At 36.6% G+C, this 22,201-nt stretch overlaps 1 protein-coding gene across 2 annotated transcripts in view; it reads right to left on the bottom strand.

Moving 5' to 3' along the window:
- Window positions 1-3,708: 3,708 nt before the first annotated feature.
- Mbtd1 (mbt domain containing 1) overlaps window positions 3,709-22,201 on the bottom strand; it is a 61,862-nt gene continuing 43,369 nt past the window's right edge. For both annotated transcript variants that reach the window (XM_077800498.1, XM_077800499.1), the window contains 9 exons: window positions 21,925-22,159; window positions 21,204-21,259; window positions 20,795-20,899; window positions 17,085-17,232; window positions 16,177-16,259; window positions 15,281-15,515; window positions 14,715-14,792; window positions 9,682-9,873; window positions 3,709-3,845 (listed from right to left, as the gene is read on the bottom strand). In XM_077800498.1, the coding sequence (XP_077656624.1) occupies window positions 3,727-3,845; window positions 9,682-9,873; window positions 14,715-14,792; window positions 15,281-15,515; window positions 16,177-16,259; window positions 17,085-17,232; window positions 20,795-20,899; window positions 21,204-21,259; window positions 21,925-22,159 (1,251 nt within the window). In that variant the 3' untranslated portion in view covers window positions 3,709-3,726. The remainder of the gene's footprint in view (window positions 3,846-9,681; window positions 9,874-14,714; window positions 14,793-15,280; window positions 15,516-16,176; window positions 16,260-17,084; window positions 17,233-20,794; window positions 20,900-21,203; window positions 21,260-21,924; window positions 22,160-22,201) is intronic.

Below are 22,201 nucleotides of genomic sequence, written 5' to 3'. Positions count from 1 at the left end.
TGCGTGCGGCCCGGGTTCGATCCTCAGCACCACATACCAACAAAGATGTTGTGTCCACTGAGAACTAAAAAATAAATATTAAAAATTCTCTCTCTCAAAAAAAAATAAAAATAAAAAAAATTAAAAAAGGGTGATTAAGAGAAGTGCTTACCTGAGTTCTGTGAGGCAATTATGGAACTCTTGATTTATAAGCCAGCTGGTTAGAAGCACAAGTCACAACTCTAAAATGGGGGCGGGGGAGCAGTCTCGTAGGATCTGACTCTCCAAGTAGACTGTCAGAATTGATTTGAAATGTGAATTAGAAAGGATACTCAGTGTGGGCAAAAAAATGTATACCATCTGCTGTCAGAAGTGTTGACAAGGGGCTTGGGGTGTAGCTTAGTGGTACAGCACCTGCATAGTCTAGCATGGGCAAAGCTCTGGGTTAAATCTTCAGTAAAAGCACCCCCCCCTCCGCCCCCCGTTAAGCATGGTAGTAACCCTGAAACAGTTTGGTCCTGGGTCTAGCTATGGGTCCATGCTGGCCTCTGTTTCTCCTTGCCTACTAGTAGGAAATTCCTCCTCTAGGAAGGAACAGGGGCCTCTTTAAGAGCTGCTTATAGAAGGCATTCAACATTTTGAATAAAGCATCCCCCTCAAACCACAACACAGTAAAGAATGCTCAAATACAGCTTAACTTTTAACATTTTATTTTGTGTAAAAAAGGGCAAATTTAGTGAATTATTTTAATCTTGTACACAAAGTTATAATTTTAATGCTTTTCACATCCATGCTGAAAATTTGCAATTTGGTAAAAATGAAAGGAACATAAATTTCTCTGAAGGAATTTTTCACGCCATTATATACACTTTATGAGAAAGTTTCAAACACTTTCTCAATGATCACAAGTTACCAGAAAATAAAAGATTAAATTTGTACAGATATTGATCTATATATCAAATACATACAGAAATGATGTAAAAACCTTATGCAGTTTACTTTGATCTCTGTCCTCAAAAGATTTGCCTAGAACAGAGAGATGCTTTTCTTTTGTATAAATGACTGTGGCTTTATTTAAAATATGAAAATCAAAGGAAGAAACCCAGTTTAATCACAGTATTTTTAAAATCCCTTCCCAATATTAAAGGATCATTACCAAATATATAGCACCATAATACAAATATTGATGGGAGAGGGTATTCACATCACACAAAATTAATAATAATAAAAACAAACAAACACTGAAAACCCGTGTTAGTATCCATAGAATAAGAAGTTGATAACAGCTTTAGCTTTCCTCATACACAGCAAGGAAAAGGTTAAAGAGTTTAAACTACCAAAAGTCCCCAAGTAATCCCAACAGGAAAACAAAAACAAAAACAAACCCAAGGTCAGCAGTACACTGTGAACCGTAAGAGAATGGGTCTACTGAGTTGTACAATCAAGAGTTATGGCTGAGACATATATCTCCTCTGCATTGACTTATTTTCTGTTCTCAGCAGCAGGAGTTAGAGTATGAGTAATGAGGAGGGCTTCAGGTTGTATTTAGACTGTAGGAAGTCCTTACCAACCCTTAACTGTTGGTCACTGGATCAAGACAAAAAACACTTTATGAGTATATGGGAAATCCTAAAACACTCAGAGCCTGGTTTTTGCTATAGAACTGGAAGCTTATAAAACCTGGCTACAGATGAGCATTCACAGAACTAATTACCAGGACTGGTTGGCTCCAAATCACATCCCTCCTGGTTTATTCAGTTCCCCAGAGGGCCCCTACACCCAAGGTACTCCTAGAGTACACCACAGGCTTCTTGAGCCTGCATCATGGAGCCACAGTCCTGTATTTAATCCACTGAGCCTGAGAATAAAGACTGCTGTACCCTTTGCCTTGGAACTCTTCTAGGCTTTAAGTTTATGGGAAGATTCTTCAAAGTTCAAGATTTGGGAAGTGTGAGGATGTCACATTTATGGTAGGTCCCTCTCAGCAATGTTGTTTAAGATATCCAGTAATTTACAGCTGAATTCACATATATTTGACACGAGAATCAACTTGCGTTGATATGATCTGCATTTATGCCCCCAAAGAGTCAGTATTAAGAAATGGTGACATGCGATTCCATACATTCTTACATTATAAAGTAACACATTTTACTTCCAGTAGCTACTACAAAATCTTATGATATTAACCCCTCTTGCATAGAATGAGGTAAACCTGTGCGTATTACCAATGCTATTATTCCCAAAAGTAGAGCAATATTTTAGAAAATAAATTGCTGGTTTTAAACGTTCTATGCATTTTAAAATTCAAACAAAAATCTTACCTAAAATGGTCTCCTGGGACTTTCTAACATTTTTTAAAGCATTTCATAGGCTGAAGGACTGTAGAGGTTAATCATTTTGATTAATTTCTAATTAGCCCTGCCTATATTCCAGAGGAGATGGTCAGTATTATCACTCTGAAGAGGCCAGGCTAAGACCCAGAAGCACTTCTACAACAGATGCAATGAATTCCTGAGAGTTTAGTTTATGAACCTCACTGGTAAACGCTAGAGCTCTCTCATTCAGTCACAACTCACCAATTTACCCTTGTACCCTAATTTTAAAGGAAGCCATGTGAATTTTAAAATAGGGAATGTTCAAAATGGTCCAAATCACTTACTGTTATTACTGTTAAAATAAATTCTGACTACAAATAAAGATAATTCATACTAGATATAGGAATTATATGAAAATTAAATTCTCTTTCAAATTAGTTTTCTAACAAATCCAAGCTAGTTAAATGTGGAGCTGGAATGATTTTGAAATCTAAACCTATTTCGGCTTTGAACAACTTTTGATTGTTTTGGTAATATAGAACATCCGTTTTGGGGTGTGGTCATGCCAAGTTGCTATCTCACAGATGGAGGGAAATGTCAGAGAATTAATCAGAATCCCTTTTTGTGGGATTTATTTTAGTAAGGAAAAGAAAATAAACTTAGGATAATATTGCATTTTCCCTAACCCCGCAACATGTATGTCGAGATCCTGTATATCTTGTCAACCATTCCAGTTTAAACACTTTAGTGTTAGGATAATTTGAATCATTTTTTACTTAAAAGAACACATAAATGTATCCAGAGTTCTTCCAGTTTCATATAGAACTCCAAATAAATTTTCACAGAATGAAAAACATTTCTGTACAAACATTTAAAATGGGCTGCAATAAAATGCCATCAAGCAGAATTAATTACCCCTTCCGTGATCTACATGGTGATGAGCCCTCCATGAGGGGTTCAGTTGCATATTTCTGCAGCAAAGGAAGCTGGAGATGTGACTGGCTTAACTTCTAAAATCCAAAAATCTCCCAACAGGTACCAAAAAGGTTCATTTGTAATGACAGTTCATTTGCATTTACAACTATATCCTTCTTAAATCATTTCCTTCAATCCTGCTACCTAAACTTTAATCTTACCAAAAAAGTTAAGATTTTCAGTTCTTGTTAACAATGCACATAAATCCAAACTTGGAAAATATTACAAAATTCTTTCAAAAGCTTCAAATACAACACAAAAATTGTCCATCTTTTTATAAATTGAAAAATTTCCCCCCCACCCGGCTAAAATAGTTTCCCTACCCACCTGAAAAATCTGGAACTGAAAATTTCTGTGTTTAGCAAAATGTCCCAGTAGAATAGCCCGCTGTACAGCTGGATTATAAATCAGTTCTGTGTAAAATTTTTCCCCTCCCACCCTCAGTTTCTGAGCCACCTCATGGCTCTTGTTTGATGTAGAAGTTGGCAGAGCCATTGCTTTCTTGATCAGATGCTCCTTGGAGGAAGTTGTAATCCTCTCCATCTAGCAACTCCTCCTTCAGCGGCAACGTAGTCACTGCATATGAGAGAGAGAGAGAGAGAGAGAGAGAGAGAGAGAGAGAGAGAGAGAGAAATAGAGAAATGTACAGGATGTTATCAAGCTTCTGGAATATCCAGATTGCCTTTACTCTTCATGTTCCTTCAGCTTTATAGTTAATAAGACTTCTTCATCAATAAATCTAAGAAGTAAACACCAGAGGGCTGGGGATGTAGCTCAGTGGTAGAGGGCTTGTCTAGCATGGGTTTTGATTCCTGGCACTGGAAAAAATACAACATAACACAACAAAGCACAACAACCCTGAAAGTTTAAACATTTGATTAAAAAAATTATTATTTTATTATTATTTTAAAGTGCTGGGTACTAACCCATGGCTTTTTGCAAGTGCTAGGAAAGTGCTCTACCACTGAGATACACCTCTGGTCTGAATTTTAATTTTCATTGTATACTGGCAATTTAGGAATGTTCTAGAAAGGAATAATACTGCATAGTGGACACCTTTGATGGAATGCTCAAGGTAATAGTGCTCAGTAATCCAAAATAATTGTCTTTATGATAAAGTATTCACTTTTATGTCAATGTCTACAGAAACAATGGCATATTCCTTGCATACTTCTAAGGTACAATACACAATAAGTATGACTTTAATATGATCCTACTGTCCCTAAGGATCACCTTTGATTTATCTTGTAGTGCTAGAAATTAAGTTAAGGGACTTTTGCACAGAAGGGAAGTGCTTTATACTATTCTCCTAGCCCAGGAGTACCTTTATTAAAAAGACCCCCCTAAAGTAAAAACAGCATGAATCTCATAATGAACATGCAAATATTATGAATAATATGAAACAATATTTGCCATATAAATTACATTTATATAAATTTATAAAAATAAATCTGGTATTAAACTCCTATATTTAAAGTAAAGGCATAGAAAACTTGGGTAATTCTTTTAGTTTAATATCTACTGGGCTAGAGGCATAGCTCAAGGGTAGAGCACTTGCCTCACATACACAAAGGCCCTGGGTTCCAATCCCAAGGCCACACACAAAAAAACTACTGACACTAGTAATGTGAAAATCACTGATGCAAAACTACTAACTTGTCCAATGGGATCATTTAATAGTAGAACACATTGCCTGGCCAAGTTCTTATCTGATGACTCGCTTTTTAATGAAAACAAATTCAGAGTATAGGCAATACTCTATTTATGGATAGGTCACGTTTGAACAGGTCTTAATTTCTATGGAGGACTGTTTTTAGTTTCCAATATTTTATGACAGGAAAGAGGAATTTCATCTTTGCTGGGTCCAAAGCCAGAATTTCAGGTCAGGTTTAACTCTTGAGACTTTCCTATCTCCTTTAATAAACTACTCTTAACTTGTTACTACCCCTCAACCTAACTACCCAGCACCATTAGACTGCCCACAGAACTCTCTTTGTCAGACTAGTTTCATGAACTACCCAACCTCTCAGAGATGTGTTTAGTTTTCCTAAAAAGTTATTGTCCAGGAGCTGGGGATGTCGCTCAGTGGCAGAGCACTTGCCTGGCATGTAAAAAGTCCTGGGTTCAATTCACCACGTTAATGTCTAACCCAAATTGAGCTTAAAGTTTCAAAAAAACACAAAATAAAGCGTTTTTTTTTTTTTTTTTTGGGGGGGAGCAGTATTTAGCACTGAACCCAGGGGCATTCTCCCACTGAGCTACACCCCCAACTCTTTTTATTTTTTATTTTTTTTTAAATATTTTATTTACATTTTAGTTTTCGGCAGACACAACATCTTTGTATGTGGTGCTGAGGACTGAACCCAGGCCGCACCCATGCCAGAAGAGCGCGCTACCGCTTGAGCCACATCCCCAGCCCCTCTTTTTATTCTTTATGTGGAAACAGGGTCTTGTTAAGTTGCCTAGGTTGGACTTGAACTTGCAATCCTCCTGCCTCTGCCCCTTGAATCACTGGGATTACAAATGTGTACCACCATGCTCGGTGAAGTTACAAATAATTTGAAATACAGGTGAGGTGGTCTCTTAAAATAATACAATCACTGGAATCTAGTCCCATGGTGAGTAATGCTAACCTTGCTCAACTTCTTCAGGGTACACAGATCTACTAAATTGGCAGCCACAAACTATCCCTATCCCCCCCCCCCTCTCACCTGAGCCTGGGGTCAAGCTAGACAAGTGTTCTACTACTGAGCTATAAACACTTTTTAAAATCTGAGTATTTTGAAACCAGAGATTTCACAAAGAATTGGCAACATTTAACATCCTTAAAGAGCTATATGACCAGTGGGGAGTGATGGGCTGCCACACCCTGTATCTGGGCAGCCTGAGAACCCCATCTATCACTAGGCCCCCAGGCTCATGCTGTTCACTTTACTCACTGAAGTAACTTTGAGCCTCTGCAGGTGAGGTATCTGGCTCCAAATCAAAGGAAAGACTTTTTTTTTGGTTTGTGTCTATTAGGTATCTTTTCATTAACAATCTGGAATGAGAGGATGCAAATACAGTAGTCCCTCTTTATCTCTGGTTTCATTTTTTGCAGTTTCAATTTTCTGTGCTTAACTGTAGTTTGAAAATATTGAATGGGAAATTCCTGTAATAAATAATTCTAAGTTCTACATTGTACCTTATTCTGAGTAGAGTGATGAAACCTTGTGCTGTTTGGGATGTGAATCTTCCCATCATCAGGTCTATCTGTGCCCTATATACTACCTGCCTGTTAGTCACTTAGGAGCTTTCCTATCTCCTTTAATAAAGTTATCTTCGTTACTGGGTGGACTGTCATAGTATTGTAGTACATGTGTTCAAGTAACTGCTTACTTAACCCAAACAAGAGCAACAATGCTGGCAATTTTATTGTGGCACTTTGTTATGGTTTTTCTATTTTATTAGTAGTATTGTTGTTAATTTCTTATGTGCCTAATTTATACATTAAGCTTTATCATAGATACGTACATTAAAAAGAAACAACATATATGTATAGAGTTTGGTACTACATGTGGTTTTAGGCATCCACTGGGGCGGGGGTGGTCTTAGAAAATACTCCACTTGAATAAGGGAGACTACTGAATATGGAATGTAAACTGAGAACTGCTCATACTGAAAATAAAAATGTAAATTTAAGAGAAGAATTAGGACTCAAGAGCATTAAGGGGGAGTAAGCATTTACATTTTTCATGTGACAGTAATACTGTCACTAATGTCACTACGTAGAACAATATTAAAATGTCTACAACTTTTTTTTTTTTTTTGTGTGTGTGTGGTGCTAAGGATGGAAACCAGGACCTTGGGCAGGTGCATATTAGGCATATCCTCTAACAGTGAGCTACACTTCCAACTGCCATATCCTGATTTTACTTACACAGAAGATTATTTAAAAAAATTAATGACCTCTGACATCTTATTTACTAATTTACAGGACAATCTTCTGAGCAGACAACTTATTTTCTTGTCTTAAACTTTGGTACCTGTGTTGGTACTGGTGGTTAAAAATTCAATAGGCCAAAGACAGAAAAGCGAATACACTGTGTATAATAACAGCAAAATTAACACCAATCTGACTATTGAAGGTTAAGCAAACAAAACTGTGCGGTTCTTTCCTTTCTTTAAAAAAAAAAACAACTACTTTTAATAAAATGCTGTTATAGAGAACTGTATTAAATGTATAATACCTATCCTTCATCTCACATGCACTAAAGTGTTAGGGACATTTTAACAATACCACAAAGATAAACACATAGATAACAAAACCCAAGTTCATTAAAGGTGCAGTACCCACAATAAAAGGTTGATTAAAACGATATCTTGTAGGATGATCAGATGGCTAAATGAATGGGAACTACCGTGCCTTAAGATCAAACATGTTCCATTCAAACAGATGTTTTATTTTTTTAATGTTAAGAAAGGTAAGCTGAGATTCTAAAGCACATCTGAAGCTACGTGCACTTGCTGCTAATAACAAATTTCTGGATTAGGCTTCTAGTCATGTTAAAATATGAAAATGATATACTTAAAAATCACTCAAGATACAGGTGATACATTCACTCAGATGTGGAATGTTTTAATGAAAAGTTTCACGGAATCAAAAACAAAGCCTGTCTGGTATGTTCACACTAATCATTTTTCCTTCAGGCCTTATTCTCAATGAATGATGGATGAAATAGATCCTGTGGCCAGATGTCATCTTCTATACAAATGCTTTTTCTTAGCTCTCTTTTTAAAAGGAAGTCACTTTGTTGACACTAATCACTAACATTTCATGAAATAAACCAAAAATGACATTTTCCCACTTATAAAGCCCATAAATAATAAATTCTCTCAACAGCTAACTAAATTGCAGTTTTCAGATAGTTAAGGTAACAAAGCTGTCCCTACAGTTTCACCAGAGTAAAATCACACCATGTCCCACAAGATGCACCCCCAAGTCAGAAGACACAACAGACACTAAAGGAAGAAGGAAGTCACATAAGAAGCCATGTGCTGCTTTCTGTTTGGCAAGCCTACTCTAAATTCGTGGGTTTTGCCAATCTAAAAAATCAAATTCTGTTTTACATGAGTTGGGACCTCTCACAAAATGACACATGCCTCTAAAATTAGTTTTGTCTCAAGAAAATACATCCCAAATCCCATAAAAATTTAAACATATTCAGAACTCAAAATGTCTACACTTAATTAGGTAAAAGAAGACTGTTTCATAATTAGCAAGTATAAAATGAAAAGTTAAACAAACAAGAAAAAAAAAAAACTGGAAGGTTCTTCAGACAGACTATGAAGGTTTTTCTATTAAAGAGCAAGTAACTTTGTAATTCTAATCTGTTTTTCATATAAAAGTATTGTAATTTTCTCTGGACATTGGGGTATCAGGGTGATCATCAGAAAAACACTCTAGGAAAGGGGAAGATGACCTAACAGACTATGAGAGATGCAAAAAGATAAACAATATATTCTAAAATGGACAAAAAAAAAAAAGGCTGATAACTTCAGGGGCAAAAATGTTAGCAAATAGAAGAAAGAGGAAAACAGGTAGGCACTAAGTCTTATCTAGGTTTCCAACACATAAAAGACATTTTAAGGAATACTGAGAACTTTGGCTTTGAAGCCGTATCATCTCGACTCATGCCTAAAGTTCATCATATGAAAGTGAAGCTCTCTGGCATCCTCTGAAACCACCTTTGTTCTTAGCAATTACAAATGGCCAAAATAACCCTTCTGCAGTCTACTAACCTATTACTCTGGCCTCACCAACTAAACTCAAGACAAATGCTACTTTCTTAATAAATCACTCATTATACATACATAAACATGAAATTATGGCAATAAATCTCAAATCCAACACCAAAATTACATAGATATCATATTTCTAAATTTATGTTATTCGGTAATGTTTATGGTAAATGTTACTACCAAAAAGCACACTTATTCTAGAAGTCAAAACACAACCTTTCCATGAATGAGACCCTATGGAATGCACAAACAAAGCCTCACATTTGGATCTGATTGATCAGATTGTTCCTTCATGACACATTTCTCCCCTAGGTCAAGTCACAAAGAAATCTGCCAATCTAATGAAACCATAAAGTATTACAATTGCCTCATAGCTCCATAAAGCTGAAATAACTTTACCATAATTTGAAGCTTACCAAGTATTTTATAACAACAACAACAAAAAAACCTTTCCTGATGATTCATCTTTGTGATGTGACTACCAAGGATCAGTGAGAATGAATATTTTAGTTAAAAGAAAAAGAAAACTTTAATGAGGCAGCATCTGACACGCCAGACCATGCTTTGTCTCCCGCCACCCAGCCCAGCACTTTACCCTCTGCAGTACCTGTAGTGCTGAGTGACTCGTTACCTGTTTTGAGGCTGGGCCTGAACTCTCGGCTAGTGCTGGGAGGTGGGAAGGCCTCTGGGGCTGTCTGTGCTGGCAGGGCTCGGTATGGAGGAGGAGTCAACTCTTCGTCACCAGAGAAGCTCCTCCGCACCCCGCCTGTCATGGGCAGGCTCGACAAACTGACAGGCTTCTTCCCAACTGGCATCTTCCTCTCTAAACATCAAGTCAGACTGAAGTAAGCTTTGACTTACGTGCGTGGTACGAAAAGTGCAATGCATAACTAGGAAGGCTGGGTTGCACAGGACACTGCAAAGAGAACCCACTATGCTAGGGTTGTATTTCCTGCAACAATGGAGTGTTTGAGTTTGTGTGAGTGTTGGGAGTGGTAGTGGGAGACACCGTTTCTGCTCTCTGAGTGCTTTCTGACTGCCTCCTAACTCTCCAATATATTTAAAAAATTACAAAGCAAAATGAACTATAGAGACCATTTAGTGTGGAGAACAGCTAGCTGGCTAATTTCTTTCAAGAAAACCTCAGCTTGAGGTAGGGTAAAAAAACAATGGAAAAGAGTCTTTTTTCCCCCTTTCTCTGGCCATGCTGGGGACTGGGAGGACCTCATAAACACTAGGCAGGTACTTTACACCAAGCTACACTCCCAGACTGAGAGAAGATTTTAAAAGCGATAATTTCAGGGTAGTATTTCACTGGCCAAATAAGCTCAAATGCTGGTTTTCAGGGAGAAAGCAAAGTAAAATAGTTTTAACTGCATTATCCAGGGGGCAGGATTTTACTGATATAAAATGTGCTCCCCTAACAATAAATTCTCTCTCTCTCTTTTTTTTTTTTTTTTTGATACTTGGGGTTAAACCCAAGGGTGCTTTACTACTGAGCTTCAATCCCCAGTCCTTTTTGTTTTGTATTTTGAAATAGGGTCTTGCTAGTTGCTGAGGCTGGCCTTAACTTGGAAACCTCTTGTCTCAGCCTCTGAAGTTGCTGAGACTACTGGCATGTGCCAACATTCCTGGATAACAAGACATTCTTTTAGAAAACATTTCTAATTCTTATTCTGAAAAGCACTTCTAAAATTTAAAAGCTCATTGCCTGAAAGTTCTTAAGCTGCTTTCTTTTGAAACAAAATTTATCGCACCCTTCTGATATAGTTTCATTAGCCTTGTAGTACTTACAATAGTGCTTTTACTAATCAAAAATATACTCTCAACGTTACTAATACCAAATCACCAAGTATAATGCATTACTGAGGTTGACAGCTGAAGGATACTTACACAGCTTTGTGACTCTAAGTTATTTCTGTTCTTGTCCAAAGTCTACAATGACCCAGGTAAGAGCAATCAGAATTATGCTTCCCAAAATCAGAACTAAAAGATAAATCTAAGACAACATTTCTATGTAAAATGATATGGAAGCTAAAGTTCCAGTAAGTACACATTCAACTCTCAACTGCCAAACCAAAATCATGTGCAACAACTACTTAGACTTTTTTCTAATAAATTATATAACTTATAGAGGTAAAATGGCAAGGAACAATCTCCAAATCCTACTACTCCCAGTAGCCCTGAAAATAGTGAAATTTAACAGAAATTAATGTTGCTTTTCCTGCTCCAGAATTACTACACCTTGAGAAAGAGGCTTTTAAGATTGAACAGTCTATAGATCCTCTTTGCAGAACTTATTTTCACAAGAGCTAGTTAACAACTACACCTTTACAGCAAGAATTCAGCTCATTACCCCCACAAGCTAGAATGATGAAGCCAATCAACCATGTCTCTGTAAAATGTAAACAGTACCAAAGAACATCCTAATAAAAGATTTTAAGTACCAAAAAGACCAAAGAGTTATAAGATGAAACAACAAAGCCAGAACATAATAACCAACCAGCAAACACAAGGTTTTATAGCCCATGTACTACTGACATAAAAGCCCATGTACTACTGACATAAAAGCTTGTTTTGCAACGAATGACTTAGGTTTCTAAGCCCCAAGTTTGTTCTTATTTAGGTAAATGGCATTGTGGGAAAATTTTCTAATAAATCATTTTTTGTGTGTATAAACCAGCAGCAGATAAAAACTGCTCCTTCTTAATACTACACTCTTTATCTTCAATTCCAACATTCAGAAATTTTATAATATTTTGACAACAAAACCATACTCATTTTGTGATATATTTATAATTTTTACTTGATCCATTTAATGTAAATATTTAGTTTTTGGTTCAGAAAATGTTCCAGAGTGTGCAATAGGTATTACAAAATTTATGCCACACACACCATATTTCTAAAATCCAAAAAATTCTGAATTCCAAACCACATCAGTCCCAAGGATTTCTAATGAGGGTGTGTGTGTGTTTGTGTTTTCTCTCTCTCTCTTTTTTTTTGTGGTGCTGGGGATCCACTGCAGGGCCTTACATTTGCTAGGCAAGAGCTCTATCTCTGAGCTACATCCCCAGCTCAGGTTTGTACTTCTTCTCCTTTCTATATCCAAAGAAAAATTTAAAGGCATTAAAATGATGTCATAATATTGAGAGCTATAAAAAGTCACAGTTTATGAATATATTCCATCTATATAACTAAATTCAATATTCCAGCTAATCCAGAAATCTAGTAAGGATAAATATCACCAGTACTGATATTATTACCTCATTAATTACATTCTTTCTTCCATGCCCCTAGCCCATTAATTTAAATAATCTAAATCCCATAGCCAGAACCAAGCCCTGAAAGAATTATATTGAGGGAGGTGTTTGAAATGTGTACACAATAAGTCATAAATTAATAAATAGTATTCTTCATAAATCTTGGAGTAATAAAATTAATCTTCTTTTTTTTTTTTTTTGCAATATGGAAATGAACCCAGGCTGGGCCTTATGCACCTAGGCTAGCTCTACCAGTGAGAGGCCCAAGCCCTCTGCCTTTTTAAAATTCTTTTAAAAATTTTATTCTGAAATAGGGTGTCACTAAGTTGTCCAGGTTGGCGTTGGGTAACTGAGAATATAGGTATGCACCATCATATGTAGCATAAAACCATTTTTAATTTGATATCTGGGAAAGAAAATACTGAAATCTCACAATTTTCTGACATGTTTTCCAACAGAAAGTTATAAGACCAGTTAAACTGTCCTGTAAATTCCTCTTACAGAAAGCTAAGGGATTACATCTGCTAAAGTTAATCCACAGTTAAAAAATTCTCACTGAATTCTTCCTAATTATATTCAGATGAATAGGAACTCCTTTGATCTGCCTGGTTTGACAATACTCTCTGAAGTACTTTTAGGGGAATATGAGACTTTCTAGGCAGCTGTTGGCAAAAAATTGTGAGTCTGTGGGCAAGGGGCAAGAGACAATCTTCTCTATGTGTAGGGTGAGACTGACTAGGGTTTTGTGTTGGGAAAAAAACTTTTTTTTTTTTTTTTTTTTGGGAGATCCTGGAGATCCCCAGCCCTTTTAATTTATTTTTTGGTACTGGGGATTGAATTCAGGGGCAATCAACCACTGAGCCATATCCATAGTCCTCTTTTATATTTTGTTTACAGACAGGGTTTCACTGAGTTGTTTGGGACCTCACCGTTGTTGAGGCTACCTTTGAACTCACGATCCTCCTGTCTTAGCCTCTCGAGCCACTGGGATTACAGATGTGCGCCACTGTGCCTCACTGGTTTAAATTTTTTTTTTTTTTAAGTTGTAGATTGGGCACAGTACCTTTGTTTTATTTTTATTTTGTCCCAGGGATCAAACCTAGTGCCTCACGTGTGCTAGGCAAGCACTCTACTAACTGAGCTTCAACTTCAGCCCTTATTAAATTTTTTAAGACAGGGTCTTGCAAAGTTGCCAAGTTTGGCCTTGAACTTGTGATCTTCCTGCTTTAGTCTCCTTAGCTTCTAGGATTACAGGTGTCATTATTCCCAGCCTGAAATTTATTTTTCAAAGCACCATTACAGTGGCCAGTAGAAGTTTTTAAGTTCCTCCCTTAAAAATTATAAACAAATAAGTAATCAGAAAGATAAGAATAAAAATATACTTGAGTCTTTATGGTGCTATCAACACTTATTTCAAGTTGGAGACATTTTTTTAAGCCTTTTAAGTTTTAATCCTCCAGAACTTTTTGCTTAAAAAAACCTTTCATTAAGATACATAACCTTATCTTAGAATAAAATATTCTATGATATGCTTCATGAAGTTATAAAACCTGTGGCTTTCTATGCTGGTGGAGAGGGTAATATATTTTTGGTACTAGTGATTAACCCAGAAGTGCTCTACCACTGAGCTACATCACCAGCCCTTTTCTAATTTTTAAATTTTTAGACAGGGTTTCAGTAAGTTCCCAGGATGACCTCAAACTTGCAATCCTCCTGCCTCAGCCTCCTGAGTAGCTGGGATTACAGGCCAGAAAAAGATTTAAATTTAAAAGAATCAAATATCAGCATATTTTTATATTTCTGTGGCTATTAATGTCAATGATCATTCACTGTAAGGCAAAATATAGCACAAAAGCACACTGAGAAAAATTGGTTTGGTAGCCATCAGCCTGGATTGATTGTTCTAGAAAGACAGCTATACTTTGTAAGAAGAACATTTTTCTTTTTTTCTGGAACCAGGGATCAAACCTAGGGTTTTGCAGATGCGAAGCAAGAGCTTTGCCACTGAGCTACATCCCAGCACAGAAGGATGGGTTTATTAAGCTCTGAGTCTACTGTAAGCATCAAGTACCTGCTTTTTATTTATTTACTTTTTTTAGCTTTTAAAATGAAAAGTTAAAAAAATAAAGAAGTATTGACTTTTGGTAGGTTTTTAAATGATTTCAAGAAACATTTGTAGGTTTCTTTTTTTACCATGTAAATACTATGGCAGTAATTTTTCCTCTCAATTAAAATGTTTTTCATGATTGAAAAGGTTTGCCTTTTATGGCATACTGCACCTTTAAGCATAATACATAATGCAGATCATCAGTTCTCACAAGGATAGAATTTTCTGTGCAAGAATACTGTGACCCCAATTGGTTAACAATGAGAAAATGTATGTAAACACCACATGGTGACCCACTTTTCTTATGTCCTTTGTATTGCTGGGACTTAGCCTTTTTCTTCTGTTTTGATGAAGCTGATTGGCTTTCTCTTGATGCTGAAAAATAAAAAGGAAAATTGGTACCAGATAATTGCTTACCACTTTAGATACAATTTAGATGAACTGTCTTTATGAAGACCATTATATAATGCTTATAAAAATACATGATGCTCTGAAATAAGGGTATACTTTTTCCCACAAAAGCAGGAGCCTCAATACCAAACAGATTCCACTATTTACTCAATAGTACTTATTATACACCAATACATTTTTTTTTTTGCCTGTAATTTTAAACTCATCAAAACTGCAAGACCAGTTTAACCTGGTGACTACGGTGTTTCTATAGTCACTATGTAGTTCATACTGCCATGGTACACATGGTCTGATTCTGTGATAGTGTTGTTGAGTCTTAATATCTTACCTGGCAACCAATCAGACATAGGTATATTCTTGTCCTGTGAGCTCACAAGATGATTTATGTGAGACAGTCCTCTGGAGAATTGCTGATTTTTACAAAAGGACACCTTTTCTGTATACCAACTTACACTGTGATGCTGGAGGCTGTAGTTGATATCCAGTTAACTGACACCACCCTACAGGATAGAGGTCAGGAGACTCACAGTCTACCCACTGATCATACTCTTCTTCCCATCCATCAAAATGTATCCTCAAGAGACGATGAATAATTCGAGTTACTGTGGCTACACATATTAAACGTGGCTCCATGAGATCTACTGCTTCTAATTTCATTCCTACACGAAATCCATGATTTGGAACATCCTGACACAGAGAAGCAAAATATTAACATTGTTTTATAGAAAGACACAAAAGTCTACTATGATTTAGAAAGCAAAAAAGAGAAGACATATAGCCAAACAACATAATTTAAAACGAAAATTCCCATTCTTTAATTATGCAAACATATTATGAAACTAAAGCATTCAAGAACTAGGTATGATATGTTCTCATTTCTATTTCATTCAGATTAAAAACTTTAGAAACAATCTTTTCTCTTAAGAAAATATTTGTATTGCTTTATCATCAAATATTCATATTCATTCATTTTTGGGTGGGTGGGTGGGTGGGTGGGTCGGTCGGTCTGTCTATCTATCTATCTATCTATCTATCTATCTATCTATCTATCTATCTATCTATCTATCTATCTATCGCTACCACAGATTGAACTCAGGGGCACTTGACCAATGAGCCACATCCCCAGCCCTATTTTGTATTTTATTTAGAGGTAGGGTCTCACTGAGTTGCTTAGCACCTCACTTTTGCTGAGGCTGGCTTTGAACTCATGATCTTACTGTCTCAGCCTTCTGAGCCACAGAGCATGGCCTAAATGCTTATATTTATATTAGTCTTCATTAAGGTTATTCTAACACAGGCAAAGAAACATATGTGAGGTCATCATTATTATGCTTCCATTTAAACTTACCTTATTAAATAGTTTTACTGGTGCTGCAATGGAGCCAGTTTCCCTGAGGTAGTCAAACCATTTAAAAGGAAGTTTTGTGTAACCTAAAAGAAACAACTAGTTTTAAGTAGCAGTTCATTTAAAATTAGCATAAATATTATAATGCAGATAAAATAATTCAGCACATGCAATTTCAGATTTAGGCAATGTGAGAAGCTCCTAACTCGTGCTCTTTTACTACAGAGTGCAATGGTTCCTTCATGTTACAACCATCCTTCCTTTCCAGACACACAGGTGTGTCTGCCTATCCTAATGCAAAAGTGACTCTGTGCTGTCTATAACAGACTTTTGAGGGTGTTTTTGGTTACACTGAAGATTGAACCTGGGGTTCAGCATGCTAGGCAAAAGCTGTACAATTAAGCTATAGTCTATCCTCAGACTTTAGCTTTTTCAACCCCAGGCTTTTTTTTTTTTTTAAACCTTTATTTATTTATTTATTTTACCCAGTGCCTCACATATGCACTCTACCAATGAGCCACAACCCCAGCCCAGTCAATCCCAGGCTTTTGAACAGTCTAGCATTTAAAACTCTGGAGCGGTATTTTTCTCTTGAAAAAAAACTTGTTCAGCCAGCAGTAGTATTGTAAACCTTTGTTTTCACTTTCCCCCCATCTTAGTGAAAATCTCAAGGTCCAGATGTTGAAATTAATAGTGTAATTTATTAAAGCTAGCTAGAATATAATGCTTTTAAAGCAACCCAGAACTCTCGTGTGTGTATGTTTGTATGCATTTATTTATTTATACACACACATACACACATATTGTATATATACCCAAATACCAAGAAAATCTAGGGCTGTGTTAAATGTAAGCAGGTACCATGTAAGAAGAAATCAGGATTAAACTCCAGTTAACACTGTATCAAGTACCTCTGGGTGGAGTAAGTTCAATCATGTTAATTTCACAGAAACCGACAGGGAAAATAGAAGGAGAGGTTGCATGGTAACAGAACCAATCAGATCCATCTGCTGCTTCTGAGCCATCGATCCCAATCATCAGGAATCCATCAGCCAGCACCTTTTAAATTAAGAGAATCCCAAGTATTTAAAATTAGACATCACTATTTTAAAAAATATTACCTTAAATTAAATGACATTCTAAAAGGAAAATCTACTGTATAAAGGTCTCTGAAGTGAAAAAAATGCTTCTTTATTGAATTATATTAAATAATATGTTATAATGAAAAACCTATGTAAGCTGTAGGGTGCACTAGAAACAAAAGCACAACTATATAGAAGTGATATCAGAGGTCTGGGAAACAGTATCTTTACCAACCACGAGAGTTGCTGCTCTTTACAATTTAATCAGGTAGGACTGTCAGCCACTCTAAGTAGTATTGCCTTTACTTCTTTCCTGCTGATTTATCACACAAAGGAGTTTCTCCAAACCTTCTTCAGCTTTAAGTTCTAACTTGACCTCTTTTATCATGCTTCTCCACAACCCCAAGGGTGGCCCATGAAGGGGCTCTTCTTTATGCCTCATATTGTTTTAACAAGAAGTCCAGTCTCCCCCCATTTTTTTTTAAAGGTAGAGAGAGAGAGAGAATTTTTTTAATATTTATTTTTTAGTTATCAGCAGGCACAACATCTTTGTATGTGGTGCTGAGGATCGAACCTGGGCCGCACACATGCCAGGTGAGTGCGCTACCGCTTGAGCCACATCCCCAGCCCCCCCCCATTTTTTAACAAGACAAACCTTTTCTTTTTTTAGAGAGGGGGAGAGAGAATTTTTTTTTTTTAATATTTATTTTTTCGTTTTCGGCGGACACAACATCTTTGTTTGTATGTGGTGCTGAGGATCAAACCCGGGCCACACACATGCCAGAAGAGCGAGCTACCACTTGAGCCACATCCCCAGCCCGAAAACTTTTTCATCTTGCCCTGTTACCACTAGGACCTTGGTCCAAAAACATCATTTCTTATACTCTAATGTTTCCCAATTTCTGTTACATTTAAAAAATATTTTATCTCTAGCAATAATTATAGGTTCAAAAGGCACAACAGCATAGACCATGAACTCTGTATACCTGCACTCAGAGGCCTAATTTGAGGTACAAGTCATGCAATTCCTTGCTGAATCATTTCTGTTGTTATTGGTTATTTACTCAATCCAGTGACCTTTTCCCCCAGCACGTATGCTCTTCCAATTGCAGCTTCATGGAAGTACCTGATAATTACTCTTAACTTCTTGAAACATTTTCTCATAGACTTTCATCACAATACAGTCTACTGGTCAATATTTCCATCTCTATAGCCCCCTTTTCATTTCTTTTGGTAGTTGCCCTTTCACTTCCAGCCCTTAAAATTAAGTTTCTGACTGAGGCTGTTTTCTTTGTTTTGTAAACTTAATATATACCTTGAATGATTTAATGGTCAGTTTCTTTATATTCCAATGATTCATAGAGTTATTTGAGTTTAACTCCCGTCCAGAGTCTTAGTCCTGCATTTTTACCTGTATTCTAAAAGTAAGCCAACAGCTCCTTCTTTATTCCTTTAGAGGTAACTGGTCATCTGGTCCCACAATACCAACTCAAACATTTAGTCTTCCTTCTCCTTTTTTTTTTTTTGTATTGGGGATTGAATACAGGGGTGCTTAACCACTGAGGCACATCCCTAGCCCTTTTTATATTTTATTTATAGTCTCACTAAGTTGCTTAAGTCCTAAATTCCTCAGACTGGCTTTGAGCTTGCAATTTTCCTGCCTCAGACTCCTGCTGGGATTACAGGTGTGCGCCACCATGCCTGGCACGGTCTCTTCTTTATCCTTGCCCTTAACTGCTCTCTTCATCCACTATGAACATTTCTGCTGTTAAACAGAATGACCTGGGTTCAATCCAGAAAGCTTTACTAACTTTTTGTATCTACTAAGATGCCCAGATGGCCTGGCCAACCATTAAAGGCTACACTATTTTTAGTCTCTGTCCCCAGGTTCCTTTCTTCTAGATATTTCTATTAAAATTGGACACATACAACAATAACTTTCTCTTCAAGCTAATGGTTTCGCCTTCTGTCTCTGAAGAGAAGTATCTCACTCATCAGGATTCTCTTCTCCATCTTTCTAACCATAGCTGGCTGGATCAGGGGCTAGAAATGTATCACACAGGCAGTCAAGCCAATAGCTGGGTTCAGCCCTTCAGATTCTTTCAGTCATTGGAATTAACAGACACATAGACTGTTGTCAAGTCATGGTGGGAGGGAACTGAAAGGCTATTATATAAAATAGAGCTAGGGACTGCCAGTGCACATGGAGTGAGCAGGGAAACAGTAGAAAGAGAGTGAAAGAAAAGTGGCATCAACTCAGAGTGGAGCAGAGATGGGACAGAAAGGCCCTGGAAGGAGGGGAGAATAATACTGGATCTGTGCTTTCCCAATTCTCATACATTGACCTTGTGTCTGTGTTTCTCTACTGTGAGCTAACTTGAGTGGGTTTCTGTACCTCATCAACAAAAACCTTGACCTAAATATCTAATGCAACTTCCCTGATATTGCTGCATGTGAAACTTGCCATTTCCTACACATGGCCTATACTTTCACCTTAGGCTATCTTGTATTAAGCTTATTTTTGTACATCTTATTTTTGTTCCATATGACTATAATCTTTCCAAGAGTTCAAATCACATCTAGCACAGAAGTATTAATTATTCTCCAAACGAAGCTTGATATTCTCTTCACTGATCATCTCACTTCCCTGGAATAGAGCATGATACAATGGCACTACTTCCCAAACTTGCCGACTGTGAGATCACTTACAGAACTTCTTTTCGAGGCAATATTTCTTGCTATTCTGATTACACAGGTTTGCAGGAGATCATGGGAATCTGATCTCCCTTATCTGGAAGTTTTACCACTAGTCAGGTAGAACCAGTTTTAGAAGATGGGGTAGCTTTGTGATGGTAATAAGAGGCACATGGGATATGGCAGCCATCATAAGTGTTTGCCCAACTGTATTAAGATGTAAATCACAATTTACTACATTTTTACATAAGCAGATTCTGCAATGGTGTTTCTTAACCAGAGCTGTATATGAGAATCACATGGGGTCTTTAAAAAATGCCAATGCAGAGGTCCCAAAACAGGGACTAATTAATTTGGAATGGAGGGAAGGGGTTTGTCCAATTTATTTTTTTTTAAGTTCTCCAGGAAATCTTGACACTTACTGAAAATTGAGAACCCTTCTAGATATTTTCATAAGAACAGTTACATATGAAATGGAAAAGAGAAAAAAAGAAAAAGTATATCAAGAGGAAGAAAAATCATAAAAAGAAACACAGGAAAATTGAAGATAAACTTGCCCTTGTTATAATACTGTTTTGGATTAACTTTGACCAGGAAGTAACTTTGAAATACTCTTTCTCTAACTCAGGATATGCTTTTGCAAATAAAAACAGCAGACTCAAAATGACTATCATAATAAGCCACAAAGATCTGATAATAGAATTCAAACTCACTTTGAAATTCCTAATAAACCTTTCCAGTGAAGATCCAGACATGCACAATTAATGAATATGCCAGTGTTTCCTTCTACTAGCATAAGCCCAGTTCCTTTATAATTGTATTTGTTTCAAAACCTATTCTCTTACCTTTCTAATGGTTGCGACACATATTGTAGAAAGATTTAATGGGTCTATAGCTTCCAATTTCATTCCTTCCTTGAACCATTCCCCACTCTGGTCTACTTCTTTTACCTAAAAAATTATATGAAAGCACATGCAATGTTATAGATGTTACTACCGATTTGAAAAGGTTTACCAGATTCTTTCTCCTTCCTACCTAATATTACAACTTAAATTTCCATTAGAGAATACAGAGTTCAGGCAAAAACAATTTAAGAATAAGTATAATAAAGATTTGTGATACTTATGGATTATAAAATCTTAATCCATTTAAATGAACATATGTAACTGTGATTTCCATAATTTTAGGAAAAAAACCCCACAACCCTCTTTCAAATCTAATTTACAAATGAGGGTTCTTATAAAAACTTCTTACCTTAGCAAATAAATGTGGTGGTGTATCAAAATGTCCATCCTGTTTCTTTGTAATATCTACAAGGAAAAGTTACATACTAATCTGTCAGCATTTGTGAGAAGACCAAAAATCATGTTTCTTTGAAGGCTTCAAACTCACAAGGTATGTAATACTCTAAAACATGGCAGAAAGACATGCCTTCTACATTTATGGTGAATAATATTAAGTCTTTTCTCTCTTTAGGATATATGTCCATATGTTATTAAATACATTTCAGCTGATTAGAATGTTGGTAATCCCATAATTTGGGAATTACAACTTTAGAAACACGTTTTAATGTGTTTAGTATCACCAAACCTAGCCACATTTAATATTGACATTTTAATTAAAATTGAAAGGGAAGGGAAAGACTATATGTCTATCAAATGGGCATGGCTAAGAGTGCATAATTAATATTATTATTTATGTATCTTTTTATAGTGTTGGGGATTGCCCCAGAGCCTTACCCCAAGGCCTAATGCATGAAAAGTGCATTATTTTTTTAATTGAGAGTGAGAGGAAGGCATATAAAGGAATTAGTTAGGAGACTAATTTGAACCTTCACTAACTGAGGTAGAATAAGCAGCCCAAACAACTAGAATGGTATTTTTTAGTCTATGCTATTCTTCAGAGAAAAATAACCAAGTAGCATAATTCAGCCTCAATGACACTCTCAATAAGAGTACTTGTTTCCGGTACTCACCTGATCTTTTGAAACGATGGCCTATGCTTCGAGACCAACCAATGTGATGGATTAAGGGGCTGTGCATATGGCACCAGAAGTCATCTGTTCTATCTTCACTCTCCTCATACACTAGTCTCAATCTTCCACCAATTACACTTTCCACTACCGCCACTCGTGTCCGACACAAATGCCTCTTGTCAACCACTTCTACTCTCATGCAAGGCTTAAAAGGGTACTGCATACTCTCAGAAACCTTAAAATAAGAACAGACAGAACTGTTCAGAATTCATGAAGA

Source organism: Urocitellus parryii, chromosome 7 (assembly GCF_045843805.1).
Source record: "Urocitellus parryii isolate mUroPar1 chromosome 7, mUroPar1.hap1, whole genome shotgun sequence".
In the NCBI taxonomy this organism is placed as follows: Eukaryota; Metazoa; Chordata; class Mammalia; order Rodentia; family Sciuridae; genus Urocitellus; species Urocitellus parryii.
This window is presented reverse-complemented; position numbering and strand designations above follow the sequence as displayed.